This window comes from Gopherus flavomarginatus, chromosome 3 (genome assembly GCF_025201925.1).
Source record: "Gopherus flavomarginatus isolate rGopFla2 chromosome 3, rGopFla2.mat.asm, whole genome shotgun sequence".
NCBI classification, from domain to species: domain Eukaryota; kingdom Metazoa; phylum Chordata; order Testudines; family Testudinidae; genus Gopherus; species Gopherus flavomarginatus.
The window spans coordinates 73,979,705-73,996,976 of record NC_066619.1 but is presented as its reverse complement, the minus strand read 5'-3'; the positions used below and the strand labels follow the sequence as shown (position 1 = coordinate 73,996,976).

The 17,272-nt window shown below is 42.1% G+C and overlaps 1 protein-coding gene across 1 annotated transcript; it reads left to right on the top strand.

The window, feature by feature from the left end:
- Positions 1–1,545: 1,545 nt before the first annotated feature.
- Positions 1,546–15,810, top strand: CDO1 (cysteine dioxygenase type 1). Its single transcript, XM_050945997.1, has 5 exons — positions 1,546–1,961; positions 6,134–6,211; positions 9,688–9,845; positions 12,228–12,397; positions 14,944–15,810. The coding sequence occupies exons 1-5, from the start codon at positions 1,783–1,785 to the stop codon at positions 14,971–14,973; spliced, it is 615 nt and encodes a 204-aa protein (XP_050801954.1). The 5' UTR covers positions 1,546–1,782; the 3' UTR covers positions 14,974–15,810.
- Positions 15,811–17,272: the final 1,462 nt, after the last annotated feature.

Here is a 17,272-nt window from a genome sequence, read left to right as displayed (position 1 = left end):
ATAGTGGAAGTGCTGTTAGCCATTGAACCGAACTGTAAACCCTGCATATGATGGAAATCACTTCACGCCAGGGGTTACAGCAGCAGCCCCAGCACCGCTAGTTCCAGCACCTATGCTTAGGTGCCTAAGTCCCCCTTCTGAATCTAGACTCCAAAGCACAGTTTTCACAAACTAAAATAAAGAGTGGCATACCTGGGTCCTGGTTATAGAATGCCAGTCACCTTGGCTAGGTGCTAGTGAGAGCAGTCCCATTTAACTAACTGGTACTGCTCAGAAGCAAAATGTTGTGCAGGAGCATGGCCTTAATGTGCTCTGGTACTGTAAACTCTTTAAATTAAATATCCTTATCATGTCTTTTTATCTATGTTTTATAAAAAAAATATACATTTTAGGGCTTTTTTTAAAAAATTGATTTCATGTCAGCCTTTAAATTTCTTCATTACAGCTTTCCTGCTTGGAGACTTTTTGAAGTGTCTACCTCCTTGCTGTGGCCATAGCATAAACAGAAAGGTGAAAGGTGCATTGCATCTCAATCTTGTTCATAAATGATGACCCTGTCCCCAGGGTGACTGCATGTACTGCTCTTTGTCAAAAGAGAAGAGAAGCCACACGGAGAAGCCTCGCACAAGTGGAAGAGAGGCACTCGAGATGATGTTACTCTTAGTTTCTCCCCTTTTTTCAGCAGCAGCCACCTGTTCTCTCCTACCTCAGCCCTCTCTTGCACACCTGTCAATATTTAAAATATAGGAATAGGTTTGTTTGGGGGAGATGGGGAAGAAATATTTTTGCTCCACTAAACTACATGCAAGTAGGCAAGATTATTTCTGGAGGGACAGAATGAGGAAAATTATAAATTATAGGGTCTGCCCTTCCTAAATGGGTGCAATTGGTTCAAATTAGGGCTGTCAATTAATTGCAGTTAACTCGCATGCTTAACTAAAAAAAAATAATCACGTTTAAAAAAATTGTTGATGCTTTTTCACCTCCAGCTGGCTAGGAAACTTTATCCCTTCCTCTTGAACAAGGATGGGGGCACAGTGTGATCCCTCCTCTGCAGAGGTGATGCAGCCAGGGCAAGGCTAAGTAACTGCTATCATCTTGGGAAGAGAAGGCCCCTTTTAAGAGACAGATGGAGAGGCTGAACTGGGTTGAAGATATGCTGTGGGGAGAAAGAGGTCATTCTGAAACTGTGTTGTGTGAGGAGGGGGGATACTTCAGTACTGCATGAGGTGAAGCAGTGCAAACCTCTGAAATAGATAGTATGGTGAGGGATACTTTACTCCTACACTAAGCAGACAGATTAGATGGATTAGAGTGGCCGCAATTCATGACTTATTTTTTAATGTCCCTGCTTTTTCTCTTGAGCATGCAAAGCTGGAACTTTCTAGCTGCTGCAGAGTCTGGCACTTAAAGAAGAGTTTCAAATGCACTTTAAAATGTCTGGGAGTGGGGCAAAACGTTAGAGTGAAGAAATGCCACCTTCCCACACTAAAGGAGGGGGGACTCTAAGAAGCCCTACCTGAACTCTTTGTCAGGCGTGGGGGAGGAGGTTCTTTCTGGCAGCACAACCCAGGATCCCATAGCCCACTAACCAGTTTTGTGAACTTCCTTCCAACCCTCCTTGGGTAGTTGGTACATTCCCACTGTAACTTCAAGAGCATAAATAGAGGCAGCAGCAAGCTGCGGGAAAATTTGTTTGTTAGGCAGGGGAAGGTGAATCTGTTTGTTTGTCCAAGCACAAGCAGTTTTGCTGCTTGCAGCCGGTCGTGGGAAAGGTGTATCATGGAGCAGCTGGTGCAAACAGAAGTGTGGAAAGCGCAGACTTTACAGGAACTGATCCAGATCCTGCATCGCTTATTTTCTGGTGATAAAGTCAGTGTAGAAGAAGTGCAAGCCTTAATGGAATCCTATGAGAGCAACGCTGTGGAGTGGATGAAATATGCCCAATTTGACCAATACAGGTAAAGTCAGCGCTTCTTATCTCAGTGCAAAGGGTGGTAACTCAAAAAGGAGCCTGTCTAAATAGTAAATGAACAGCGCAACAAGCAAGGCATATAAACAACCTGGTGGGAAATGGGGGGACGTGGGTTGTGCTATTTTTTTTTGGGGGGGGTTAATAAGGTGAAATCAAAGGAGATCAGAGGAATGGAACGTAAAGTCTAAATATGACCAGTATGCACGAATTAAACAGCAGTAGTTCACGTGTGCATGCATTACATGGCGCTATGAAAGCATTTTCTCCAAATATCTTTTAGAATCGGTTTGAGGAGTTAGAGGAGTCGTCTTTGCTATCATCTGGTGTTCTAATAGTTGGAATCTAGATAACGAGCCATCTGGGTGAAGGAGGAACTGGCATCTCGGTATAAACTTAACTGTAATAGATTGTAAAATAAAGAACATGGTTGGGATACACAACAATGATGAAGAGCCGCTGTAAGGGCTGGATAACATGACTGTAGCCTCAACAGTGCATATACTGTTGCGATCATTTTAGTTAGGTACAGCTGTGGGTAAGAATCGATGTGACTTTTATTATTTATTGTATTGTCTGCTAAAGCTAGTACACTCCGTGTTTTTCCTACACCACTCCCTTCAGTTCTAAGTGTTCTCCAGATGCGTGGTTTTCATGTGAATAGCAAAGATGTTTTAGGAGGTGACGGATGGGAGGAGGCGCCTCCCCAAGCGTGGAACTGTTTGCAAATTCAGAATGAAGCCAGTCTCCTGGAAACAGCTCAGAAACTAAGAACCCAGAGAAAATATCTTGGCATGTTTCCCAGGCTGATCAGCAGTAGAAGACTAATTCAGCTTAGCTTGGTACTTTCGCTCCACATCATCACGCTACACAAAGCTGGTATTCATGCCTGGTGCGCGCCGCGCTGTGGGCCGGGGGCAGCGGCTACTATCTCGTGTTCGGTAACGGTGTACGCAGCGCCAGTCATTTATGGTTGACTGCTGCGGTGAATCAGTAGGAAACGGTCCCCAAAGTTACAGGAGCGGTTTGGCGGAGCTGGGAAGAGGTCAGGAAGCCTTGGTTGTGCATCGAGTTGTTTGAAATAAAGTCTAGTAAGCACCACTCCTCGGCTTCGGTTTTTATTGTGCAAAAACTCGTCTTCTCCCTCCGCCCCAGCACAAAACCAACGGCTTGCTACAGTAAAAATCCCATCGCAACACTATTCTGCTCCCTCCAGCTGCATTTCCCATGCACTCCTCCTCTCCCGCCCTGCAGGGGTTTGGGATGGCGTTTTCCAAACCATTCTCCTCTTTCTCTGATCCCGCCTCGTGTTCCCTCTCTCCACTTCCTTTGCATGCCTGCTTTAGACCCCGCACACGGTGCGCTGGGTGGGAACTCCCCTGCAATCCTCCCTGGTCTCTTCCCTGCACGCGGTGCCCTCTCGGGGTGCTGCGATGCGCATGCCACCCTCCGCCTTTCCCTCTACTCCTTGTGCTCTGCGGGCTGCTAATCCCTACGCAACCCTCCTCTGCAAACCGGGCTGTGGGGGCGGGGGGCGCAGGCCGGGCGCTATTCCCTTCTCCGCCGCAGCACTAGCGGCTTTGCAGGTTCCGGAGCTGCCCCGCACAGGCTTGTTCAGAGGTAGGGCAAGGGACGGGGCTCCAGCGGCCAATCAGAGCTGCCCCACAGCTACGCCCCGAGACGCTGGCCGAATCACAGCCGGCCTAAGTCACTAAGCTACGTGGCTGCCTGGGTTTGTGTCTAGCCTTGGACAAGGGGCGCTGAGGGGGACGGGGGCAGGGGCAGTGTCTGGCCCATGGGCTCCTGGGCATCACTTGCAGGGACCTGGCGCAGATTGTTTGCCCTGTGCAGCGGCTCTCCAATCACTGGCCGTAAGAAGTGAGGGGAGGGTTGAGAGTGGAGCTTGTTAAGCATTAGCCTGGGCTCTCCTTGTGTAGAAGAGTAGGAAGTCAGGGAGCAGACCTGAGTGCAGGGGCAGTATCCTAATGCAGGAGCTTGGATTGATTCCCCCCACCCCCAATTTTCTCCCATCCTGATTAATTACCAAGATAATAGACAAACATTAGAGCTGTGCTTATGTATGAACATCTGTTTAGGGTGCCCAGACATCCTGTCTTGGGCAGGGACATTCCATTTTTTAAGCCTTGTCCTGGCAGTCCTGACTTTTCTGGCAAAAGCAACTTACGGATTTGTCCCAACTGGTGATCAGTTGGCAAGAGCAGGCGGAACAAATGCCAGTCTTGTCAAAGAGTGGGGTACAGGGGGTGAGTGGCAACGCCAGCCTCGTGGGGGTGGGAGAGAGAGGCAGAGCTCTGCTGTGGCTAGGGCTTGAGCGACCCCAGCCCCAGGTGAGGGGCAGGCAGGTTTCGAGTGAACAATGACTCCAACTGAGAGGTGGGGGAGGCAGGGCTCAGGCAATCAGCTAGGGCCAGCCCCACGTGGGGGAGTGCAAGCGCGGGGCCTTGGGCTACCCCCATGCGGTGTCCCATTTTACCTTTGGGAAATATGGTCCCCCTAGTTTACAGGATTTTCTGCAGTGTTCATCAGTGCTCCTCCCCCTCCAGACATTCATGAAGTTGTTCTCATGCCACCCCCTGCAAGGTAGGGCAAGTATTATCCACAGTTTGCAGGTCAGGAACTGAATTACAGACTCAGCTACACTAGCACTCAGCCCGGCATCCTTGCAGCTCCACTAGTGGAAGGGCAAATGTAGACAGAGTACAGGGGTTTCTACCACTGTGTCAGCTGGCACCCATACATCATTTATACTAATCACTATTACCATTGGAAGGACATGTACTAGGGCTAGACAGTGGGAAAAGAGTAATGAAAATTCCCAAGATAAACCTATCTTGAGTGTGTAGCCAGCCACCCCTGCTGTGCAGAAATGACAGATTGTGACATGTTTGATCAACAAAGCTTGTATTGTGACATCATATAGAAGAGAACTTTTATATTAAAATTAAAAATAGTCAAGAAGCTTAAGATGAAATGAAATGAAATGAAATGCAGAAACGTAACTTTATGATTCAGGGAAGGCAAAATATGTGTGATGAACTGAAAATAATTTCTTACCACCATGCTATTTTGACAGAATACAACCGAGGGATATTTTATAGGGAAAATTGCAAATTAGGCAAAACAACCAGCCAGTTAACACAAATAGAAAAACTACTTCTGCATGCCAGGTGAGAATCTTCCACCAGTTACTAGTGGCTGCGGCAGAGGAACTCTTTTTGTTAGGGACTCTCATACTGCTTAAGGCCCAGAGCCTGCAAAGGTACAAGCATATGCCTCCCTTTTCACACTGTCAGTAACCCCATTGAAATCAATGAGGCTACTCATGTGAGCTTGCAGGATTGGGCCTTCAGTTAGGAATTCGATCATGAAATCACCTGTATTGTTTAGGGATAGGAGGCCCTCGAGCCCTGAGAATGGAACATACCCTTGATTTACCACCATGAATAATAAATATGTAAAAAGCAAGACTTTTCTGCTTTTCTTTTTGTTTGATTTAGAATAGGAAACTTTTTTAGTATCTTCTGCTCTTCAGAGCTTTGTTTTGGGTGTAGCTCTTTGACAGAAATTACTGTGTTGGTATAGGGTTTCAGATGTACAAAAAAATTAAAAGTACGAAAAAACAGAATAGTCCAGAAAAGCAACAGTTTTACCATATGTGGTAACTCCTATATTTTAAAAATCTTTGCCTAATGCAAAAGAATGCAGTCACCAAAAGGAAAGCCAAGAATATTTGAAAATGAGCTGTAGAAAAAGTATACATTTATTTTCTTTTGTTGCAGTACTCTATTTCTAATTAGAAAGCCTGCTGTTGAAGTGATCTCATTCAGCAACTATTTTGATTAGATTCTCTCTTCTGCTTCAGTTTCAGATACGTATGTCCAAACCTCAGAACTGGATTTAATTTAAAAGCTTTCCTGATGCTATCAAGTGTGTGTAGGATGTCTGGTTTTTTTTCCAACCTGAAAAAGTGGCAAAAACCACTTAAAAATTCCATTTAACTTTCTCTGCATATAATTTGCTTTCCAAAGCAAAGGGACCTTGAAATATAGGCTGCCACTCACCATGTTTATATCCCCTGCTGTTGTTTCTTTATGTGCACACACATATATTTTTAAAAAACACAGATGTTCTCAATTTCAGGTACACAAGAAATCTTGTGGATAAAGGAAATGGAAAGTTCAACTTGATGATCTTATGCTGGGGTGAAGGACATGGCAGGTTTGTATCCAAAAGATTTGATACTTGCAGATAGAAATAAAGCTACAGTATTTTTTATTTGGTCTGTGTAATACTGTTCGTCATTGTCCTGTAATAAGAGACAAACCATTTTCCTCACAAGCACTAAAGGGTAGAGGATGGTTAACTGATTACTACTTATTTTGTTTGTACTTATAATCAGGATGACTATGCCAAAGGGGTAATTCTGAAAATTGTGTATCTCATAATTTTAGGGCATTTCTGCAGTTTTCAGTCTTCCACCAAATCTAAGCTTCTGTTTTGTCCATTGAACTTTTTTAACCTTACAGTTACAGAGCTGGATCTTCCAGTCTTTAGTAAAACTCCAGTTGCTTTATTGGAGTTCTGCCTAATCAGGATGGCAGGATCAGACTCATGTATTACTGCAGGGGTCGGCAACCTTTCAGAAGTGGTGTGCCGAGTCTTTATTCATTCACTCTAATTTAAGGTTTCACGTGCCAGTAATACATTTTAACGTTTTTAGAAGGTCTCTTTCTATAAGTCTATAATATATAACTAAACTATTGTTGTATGTAAAGTAAATAAGGTTTTTAAAGTGTTCAGGAAGCTTCATTTAAAATGCAGAGCCTCCCAGACTGGTGGCCAGGACCCGGGCAGTGTGAGTGACACTGAAAATCAGCTCATGTGCCACTAGTTGCCTACCCCTGTATTAGAGGCTATAAAAGCTTTTGCTTCTATTACAGCAATATAGTTTAAATTCTGGTCTGTGTGGCCAGCCTGAGAAAATGAGATTGGATTAGGCAGCTTGGAGTGTGGGAAGGAATGGACTCTCCCCACCCCACCCTACTGTATAACAAGGCCACTTTGTGGTTGCTATCACAACGATAAAGGGACAACAACTGCTGTGACTAGTCTACGTGGGATGTACGGGGGCATCGACTAGTGGATCTGCATAGTCAGAGTGCCACTGAAGCCCCCTGCAGAACTTTCTTCTGTGGTATGCAGGAATTTCAGACTTCCTATATATATTCTGTAGCCTGCCTCTTCTGCAGAGCTGAACCATGCCAGTACTGTTGCTTATTGGGTGGTGTATATGTACCAGCGGACATGGGGACAGGATCTGTCTCTCTCTCACAACTTTTCTGGCTAATCAAAAAAAGTTATAGGCTGTAATTTTTTGTCACATAATCACTGCCCCTGCACATAAGCAGAAAAACTATAATTGTTTGCTTTAGATGTGAAAATGAATTAACATTGTCAGGTCTAGTTTGGGATGGTGCCATGCTTCCCCAAACAGATGTAAGAGGGCAGTCTAGATCTGCAGCCCACCAGCCATTTAGTATAGGGTCTTTTCTGAGCAGAGACTAAAATTATTGTCAAATAGTATACTGGTTTATGATTTGGACAAGCATCTGCTGGTGATTAAAATGATACTACAACTTGTTTTTACTCCCTGTGTAAGCAGGATAAAATAGTTAACTATTAATTGGAAGAGAAACTGTTGGAGTGATTACGTGGCATTCATGAACTTGCCCACTTAAAAACCCCCCTGCTTTTTGCAAGTCAACAGCAATACAACTTCTGTTTGGATTGGAACATCATTTGTTGTGTATAAACACTTAAGTCCGTAATATTCTAGATTGAAGCTTGATTAGCCTTGTACCTTAGGGTCAAAAAATCCGCTTTCCAGAAGTTTTCCCTTGGCTTCTAAAGCCATCAACCTCTGCAGCAGTGAAGCTTAGTTTCTTTTTAACTACATTTCTAGCCCTTATGGCTGCAAATATAGCAATTCAAATGTATTCCTGAGTAGGTAGCCAGCCTGCACCAGTGCTCCTGTTGCTGCTCACAGCTTTGCCAAGCAACAGCAAAGTGAAATGAACAGCTGTGTCTGATCAGTTTAGTTGTTGCTATTAAATCCAGTGGGAAGCAGTGAAACTACCTTTTTCCTGTGTACCTTACATCCATCACAGCAGCAAAGAAGCTCTAAAAATGGAGAAGTAGAAGAAAGCTCCCTCTTCCAGATGGTGGGGTGGAGTTTCAAGTTTATTTCTAGCCTATAACTGATAGGAAAGATAGAACCCCCAAGCAAAGTTCCATGGAAGTGCCCTCTTGTTTCTTAACAGCCAGGGTGTGTTACCTGGACTTCTCTTTTGTGTTTACTTCTGGCTAGTATGATTAATCCTTCAACTAGTAATTATCTGCTAAATTTTCCAACAACTGTATTCGTTGTTAAGTTATTGTAATTGCTTTCTAATACATCAGCCTTTATTGAGTATCTTTCAGTCACAGTGAATGTTTCTTTGAGATTTGTTGGTGTTCTGATAATGTGACAAATGTGCAATAACATTCATGTCCTGTACATACTGTTATACCTCTACAATACACTACAGAGTCTGTTACTTGTGAGGGAATTCTTTGCCACTGCGTAAACGGAGAATTCATGTCCCCTGCAGATTTTTTTTCTCCGCAGAAAATACATTCTGCTGGAGAGGCGCTGCAATCACGCCTTTTGCCCATCCAGGCTGCTGTGGTGCCAGAACAGAGGGCAGCCGGCTCGCAGCCAGCTGCGGATAGGAAGGATGAGGGACAGCTTTCCTCACAGCGCCCTGCCCACAGGGCCAGGTGAGGAGGTCCAGGATATGGGGGGCGGGGATAGAGCAGGGCACAGGGGGCTTCTGGGGAGGTCACATAGAATAGGGTTCAGAAGGGCTAGTGGGGGGACAGACTGGGGCAGGGGCTGAATTGGAGTAGAGGTGCTGGGCTCTATGAGGATGGGGAGCAGAGGGGATGACTGAGTGAGGGTGCTGGGCTCTATGAGGATGGGGATTATAGGTGGCTGAGTGGGAGTGAAGGGGCACATGGGGATAGGAGGCAGGTGTAGGGACACATGGGGACAGAAGATGATGTGCCTGACTGAATGGGAGAAGCTAAGGGTCATCCAGGGTCTGCCTGGGGGGGCTCCCCACCTCCCTAACCATTCCCCACCTCTGCCAAAAAAGTCAACCTTGTTCCATACTTCTCCCACCCAGACCCAGCAACCCTCCAGGTTCACTCTTAGGCACCTTCCCAGCAATTACTTCTCTGTCCCTCAGCTCTGTGACCCCCGATTCCCCCCAAGCCTTTGCACTGCTTCTGAGGAGGGTGGGGAATATGTTTCTGTATTGTAATTTACATGAATTATGACTCAACGTTCTGTATTAATATGCCTAAGAAGGAATCTATTTGTCAAAAAACATTTCTGGAATCTTTTTTTTTTGTCTGTATTTTTACAGAATAGTTGCTTACAGGTATTTTGAAATAAATTACCAAAATACTTAAAACTGGCATGACTATATTGTGTTATTTTGACAAATAAAATATGCATATTTTTAAAATATTGTGCATATATTTTTTAATTTTTTGGCGCATAATTCCCCCTGGAGTAGTCTGTTATATTTGTAGTAGGTAGTACTAAATGTATGCATCACACTGAGTTCAGCTATTCTGTGTTTCTGTAGCAGTATTCATGATCACACTGACTCACATTGCTTTATGAAGATCCTTCAGGGGAATCTAAAAGAGACCCTGTTTGAGTGGCCTGGGAAAAAAGGGACTGGCGCGATGACTAAGAAATCAGAACGAGTTTTGGAGGAAAATCAGTGTGCCTATATCAACGGTAAGCTTTTTTTTAATGTCTTGTATATGACCATTCCATTGCTACCCGCCAAAGATTATAACGCGTAACTGAAAAGTTCACTCTTTAATAAACTGATCTAGCTAGGTTCTTGTATTGCATCTAACCCTGTCGTATATGTGAAGTTAAAATATAAAGCAATAGGCAAATTGCATGTATGAAAAATCCAAAACTCATACATGTCTTTGGTTGGATTTATGAAGAAAATATCTCTTGGGTGTGTAAGGTCCTTTTGAGCTACAATGGAAAGCCTAAGAACAATACTATAGAGATTTCCACACAATCAGTAAGTCTAACAGCCAGCAATATAATGGATATTGATTGAAATGTACGTTGCTCTGGTCTTTTAGAATCCTATATTTACACTTTTTAGGGTGCACAGTAGCTCGTACCTATCTTGACTTCGGGTAGGGAGTGGAGGGATCTTTTTTGTTGTTCCCTATGTACAAAAATATACTAAAGCCCAGTCCTGCAGTGCTCAGCACAACTCCTCATGTGAAGTAGTGCACAATACTGTATGAAAGTGGTAGACTTCTTGACTACTTCTGACTCTCATTATAATGTGTGTAACTGCTTCTATACAACTCTCTGTATGCACCATATGCTGTTTTCTATATTTGCTTCTGTTGTGATAAGCTTGCAAATAAAACAAAAGGCTTGAACAGTTTACTTGACCCCTGTACAGCTAGTCTTTTGGCTAACCAGCCAGAGGCCAGTGCCTTTGAAAACTTCCTGAAAGCTTTTTCTTCTGATTATTTTCCATACTTGCTCTCAACCCAGAGGTGGATTTTCATTAACCCAAACTTTCTGAAGTGGAAGGAGAGAGAAATCTGTTCAAGTGCTCAAGGTTTTTGTTGGGGGCCAAGGGGTGTTTGTTTTATAATACAAACAATGCATTGGGAAGTAAAAGTTTTTTTTACTGATTCAGAAAACATTTGCACTTTGTGTGTGTATGCTCCAAACACAAATTGTTTGGGCTGTTGTTTGTTTGTTTTCAAAGCAATCTTTTAAAAAGCCTCAAACTAGACCTCTGAGAGACCTATATGCCTAGCTCCTCTGCTGTGTTTCCTGGCTGGATATTTCAACTTAAAAGTAACAGAAAACAAAATGCTGTGCATTCAGAATTTGTTGCCTTAACTCTTTAAACAAAACCCTAAGGTATTTTTGTTTCTATCTGGATATCTGTGCATTCAAATAAATGGTGCTGATGCAGAAAAAATATCCCCTATAGCATGGCAGTTCTTTTTTGTGCTAGCTGCGTATTACTTGGTGTTTGCACTTTGCTTATAAGACAACCTACAGGATTGATTTTAATCTCTCAGTACATTAATATAAATTTAGGGATTTTTCCCCTCATTAAATGAAATAGTGTAAATGGAATGTACAGGTGTATATTTTAAATGTGCCAAAGTTGGAATGCACAGTGCTTCCCACAGTAACAGTATCTGGGCTACATTGTACAATTAAGGGCTGGGTATTATGTAAGATATTACATAAGCATAAAGGGCTGAGTTGCATTTGCTCTGGGAATCATAAACTTGAATTCTTGAACTCTTGAGCAGTTTTTAAAATTCTTCCTTAATGTTCAATCAACATGAGTTTTGGTAGATTTAATGTTCACACTTTGGGTATTTTATAGAACTCTGTTTCTGCCCTCTGGTTCTCTAAAAGTGCTGTTAACTTATTAATAGTCACACTGTGGGCAGTGGCTTATTTTATTACCTGTTCAATTATCTTTGCTGTTTCAATGAAGGTTGGATGTTTGCCACACTCTGGTAATTTGTCACTTTACCCTTTCCCATTTGTCTGGGCTTTTATTTAATTGGAAGATGGACAACTGTAAAAGAAAGCAACCGTTTCCTTGCCCATGAATTTACACTTGAAATTCAAGTAGTTCAGTCTTAACATGGTGGTTGTCCTCGTTATCAGGCTGAAAACTAGCAATGCAAAACCCTGTTTTCCTCTGAAATCTCTTGTTTATTCTTTAGAAAAACAAATCTTCCATTCAACATCTTCAGAACACCAGGAAAGAAAGTATCATTTGGGGATGGCAGCTGGTAATAAATTAACAACAATGTGCTCTTCCTAAAGCTTCTGTAGATTTCTGTTAAGCTTTATACCATAGTAGGTAACAAAAAATTCTGTATATGGAAAGCTAGAGAGCAAGGCATTCTGAACTCCCAGTGGGTTTGGGGATCTGTCCTAGAGAGTAAAACCTAAATTCAAATTAAAAATTCATCCTGAAAGCATGGGTATGTCTAGCTGTCTTGTTGGTTTAGAGATGGTTCTTCTCCAGGCACGTATCAGATTTCATTAGACCTGTCTGTTAATGTAGCCTTTCCTCTCATGTCCTGGCTTGTCTAGACTCCATTGGCCTGCACCGTGTGGAGAACACAAGCCACACAGAGACTGCTGTTAGTCTGCACTTGTACAGCCCGCCCTTTGACAGCTGTAACACCTTTGATCAAAGAACTGGACACAAGCATAAAGTCAAAATGACATTCTATAGTCAGTTTGGAGAAAGGACTCCAGGTGTAAGTACAAGCTAATGAATACCCTTTATGTTCAACTATCCTGTGTCCTCATGTGAACAGAGCAGAGAGCTAACTTGCTGTGTTGCTGCCCATCGTTGCAAACCAGCCCTTGGCTCTGTTGGTGGGTTGCCCAGCACAAGCACAGTTCTTGTTATGGACTGTCTGGTCATTTTTAGGATAGGGATGAAACACGTTTCAAAGGGAAGCTCAGTTTTGGTGTCAACCTTAAGTTTCCCTTTACGCACAGTTTTTTAAATGCTGCTGTGCACTTACACTGCAGTGCTTTCTCTGCCTCTTCAAAGCATGGTACAAATATTATTCTCACAGCATCTGTAGGAGGCAGGCAAGCAGAGCTTTGGAGCAGAGTGCGGAGCAGCTCCGGAGCAGTGGAGCTGCAGGTTTTTGCCTGGAGCTGGAGCAGAGCCAGAGTACAGCTCCAAAGCCCTGCAGGCAAGGACTATCTTCATTTCACAGATGAGGCTGTGTCATTTGTCCAAACTGCAATTGGATTTAGGTATTCCTGGCTCTGCTCATCCATCTGCCCCCTGCTCTGCAGTAAGAAAAGGTCCAATCTTATGAAATACAGAGGAGGCATCAGCTCCCCTTGATAACAAAAGGAGCTGAGAGTACTGTTGGGCTAAGCAGTTTCACATTTCAAGTCCAAATTGTTTTCTCCCTGTAACTTGTTGGCAACAAAGACTAATACAGTGTCATGACATTTTAAAAAACAAATTTTGAAATGCAGACTCCCTGAGTTGGTCTGCTTAATGGCACAGCACCAACACTGTGTTCATCTCTGTCTGGAGCTCTCAGTACCAGCACTGGGAGTGGTGGTTGTTGGGCTTCCCTTTGGAACTTTTCAGTGTGTCTAAACCTGGCCACAATTTAGGATCTTTACAGGAGGAAAGCTGTTTAATGGTGAAGAAATGGGGCAGATCTTCAGGACCTTGTTTGGGATAGCCCATGACAGGATTGGGTGAGATTCAACTAAGGCTTTATGTATAATGGGCAAAATCCCTCCAGTCCACCACGCACAATGCAAATAGCTGTGTTTCTTTGCAGCTTTTCACATTAAAGCACCCAAACTTTAAACTTTACATATTTGAAAGTCCTCCAGACAACTAAACTCCTTCTAGTCCTTATCATCCAGAAGAAATAAAATAAACATTGAATAGCACACTCACATGAGAATAAGAATTCAAGATTTTTGCTGCTTGTGTTTTCTCTTTCTTAAATTTTTTTTACCAGGAAGTCTTGGTTGGTTTGTGTGTGTAAGATAACAAGTGAAATATTTGGAAACTAGCTATTTGAACTTCAAATATTTTACTGCTTTGTTCTGTAACAACTGGCAACTTTTGTACCTCTGAGAAGTTTTATCTGATTTTTTGAGTGGGAAAATCTTAGTCATTGAGTGTCTCCACTTAGTTCCAGTAACTGCAACTGGTGAACTGGGTTTGGCCATACAGCTGTCTCAGATGACTGCATGCTCCAAAAAACTTTTGGCTTCAATGAGGGTTTCTGGAAAGCTCATTGAAAAATGGACAGTCTTTTGCTCTTTACCAGGTCTCAAAGGAACATGGGGAGTCAGGAAAGTGTGAGATGGGAGGAGAGGTTAAAAATACAAAGGAGAATGACTAGTGAAAAGTGTTTGTATGTTTTCTTAGGAACAAGAAAATCTAACTGAAAATCTAAATATTATAAGCATGCAACACTTTCTGTTAGCTTTCCTTTTCATTCAAACTAAGCAAAACTTTAAAGTAAACTCCTGATGTACTTTTCAATAAATTGTCACTAAATGTTTAGCTAGGGTTTAATTGAGGAGTCTGGCTGTGCTGGAGGATTATTAAAGCTAATTGGTCAATTATTCAGTAATTCTGTGTGCACCTGCACCCAGTTGTACATGCCAAACACTGTAAGCCTGTTTTTTCAGTGTTAATCAGTTAACTTACCAGGGACATTCCCCCAGAAAGTAGCCTGCTATGTGCTTAGTTAAAGAAAACTATATGGATCTAGAGTGCACTTCGTGAGTGCTACTGCGTATTTATACTACAGTATTAATATAGAGAAGTTGCATGCCAAGAAAAATCCCGTAAGTTTGATCCTGCCCTCTGATAGGTGGAGTACATCATCATGATTTTTGCTAGTAGGCATTCATGTGCAAGTGGAATTAGATGATTCTCACCCCCATTCCCACCAAACTGGGGGGTCTAATTTTGCTGACAGGATCAAGTTTGATTCAATTGGTCTCGTGTGGTTAGGGCATGAGTCAGGGGTTCATGAGACCAGAGTTAAATTCCCTGATCTGCCATGCACATGCCCAAGGTCACACTAAATCATATGGACTTTCTCTGCCTCACTTCCCTAGCTGTAAAATGGGGATAAGAGCACTTCCCTCGCTCACAAAGGTGTTGTGAGAATAAATAATTAAAGATTGAGGCACCCAGCTATTATGGTAATGGGGGCCATATATGTACCCTAAGCAGATGGGGCATCATAATCTAGTCTTAAGTATTTTCTTTTAAAAGAATCTCTCGTCTTTCTTTTAGGCAACAGCGGTGTCACAAGAGAACAACTGAGAAGCACCCAAATGAATGTGTTAAGGCCTGCTGAATGTTTGACCAGGGATAGAAGAATTGTATAGCTGATGCTAGCTATAGCTGAATAACCAATACATAGAAATACAGTAGGGAGGCTTCCTGGCAATATATAGTTATGTTGAATGAATACTGATTATGGGACTCTAAGGTGACTAGTGCTATAAGCTGCTGCAGGGGTTAGATACCTTTACATAGGCTGTTGTAAAGTCAGAATCAAGTACCGTGTTTTTCTGATTCTAGCCTCTTTTAAATTCCACTTTTGAATCTGGAATATCAATAGTAGGCTTTTAAAACACTCTTTGACACTATTTATAGGTTTTTTTATATGGTATATGTGCTCAGTGTATTTAGTAATGTAAACTTTGTAGCCTCAAGTCACCATTTGTAATGTATTGGATACTAGTAACAGCAGTTGTTGTTGTTGTTTTTTAATTAAGGCTTTTATGTTTTAATGCTCTGGAACATTTTGGTAATTGTGCATTTTTTATTTTATTTTATAAAAATCTTATTTGTCAGATCTGTTTTTAAACAGGAGCAATAATGCACTTCATGTACAATGATGTTTGAAAAGTTAACTGAGTTGGGGAAAGGTCTAGGTTTTTAACCAGACTAATTATGTTTAATATGGCTAATATCCAGTTTCCAGAGTTCTGTTGTGTAGCTACTGAATGCCTTTAGGGTAACCTAAATAAAACTGGATTTGAGCACAAATTTCAAAAGTTTACAGCCTCTTTCCCGGTAAATAAAATATGTAATGCTCATTACTGTGATTTAATTCCATCCTCAGTAGATCTCATTAATATCTCTTAAATCTTACCTAGAAAGAGTTAAAAAGACAAAAACATTTAAAACTTACTGTGAAATCTTGACCCCATTAAAGTCAATGGGATTTTTTTGATAGATTTCAGTGGCTCCAAGATTTCATCCTTAACCCTGAGTTACAATACACAGAAGTTTTTGTAAAACATAATTATAATAAAAACAGAAATGCACCAAAAATCAGTGAGGTCTGTTTTTTTTTCCTTCCTCCATAAAAGACTGTCTTTATTTATCTGACCTAACATGTGCATGAGAAGATGAGATACACTAAGTGAAAATAAACATTTCCTTAGTTTCCTTGTAAAAACAAAAATAGAAAATGAGGCTGTATAAAGATTCCACTGCATTCTTCACTCTCTTCTTAAGTGACTATGTTCCACTGGACAGTAATATAAAATGTTAACAGTAACTTTTTCTAATGAGTTTTACATCTTACTCCTTATTGGAAGTAAACACTACAGAGATTTTTAGAATCTCAGTAACAGCCATTTACTATGTGCTCTGTGATAGGCCTAAAAACTGCTTTCTGTCTTGGGCTCTTTTTCAAGTTTCCAGGAGTGGAAAAAAAAAATAAAAAGGTCTGATGGGAGAGACTTTGGGAAGGATTTTAAAGAGCAGTTAAGAGTTAGGCAACAATTCCCTTCATAAATCAATGGGAATTTAGTGCCTAATTTCCACAGGTGCTTATGAAAGTCCTAACCAAATATTACACCAGGTGAATTCAACACCTGGGTAAATCTTTTCTTAGGGGTGTAAGGGAGTGAATCTTAGGTTTCCAATAGAATAAACAAACCAGAGGTAATTGCAAGATGTTAGCAAAGGGGGATCAGGGAGTCCAGTGAGAATGTCTACATAGGGAATCCTCTTTTAGAAACCCATCAGGAAGTTAAAGGAACACATTGAGTCTAAAATTGGATGGGAAAGGAGCAGCAGATTCTACAGGGAAAATGCACTTCAAATGCTGAGTTTTACTGATACTTTTCTGGGCTCCAATAGATTCCAAAGTGTATCCTGTCCTGATATATTACTGCTGAAATCCCCAAAAGTCTCTGCAACCTGAATGGTGGTCCTGAGCTAGGACTGAAGTCACATGGTGGCAGCACTTTCTGCCTCTTCATAAAGGAAATGAGCTGCGTCACCTCCTCTTCTCTCCAACAGGAGTGTTCACACTCGTCTACAAAAACAGAGAAAAGTCTTTGGAGTGGGCGCTAACAGTGGTTCTTCACCTATGTGGCTCCACTGTCCATACTTCCTCTCCCAGAGAGAGAGGGGGTATTGCAGTCATGGAAATAAATGCAGCTCAGGAGCTGCAGATACAGGGAGGATTTGTTTGTGTGCAGAGTAAATGGAGGTCAAAGATTCTTTTCACCCTGGCCCAGTGGAGTAACCTCTGTGCAGAGCCAGCTCATTTGTGCTTTTTTAAAAAGACTGACTTCTTCATGTCTCCTGGATGTCTTCA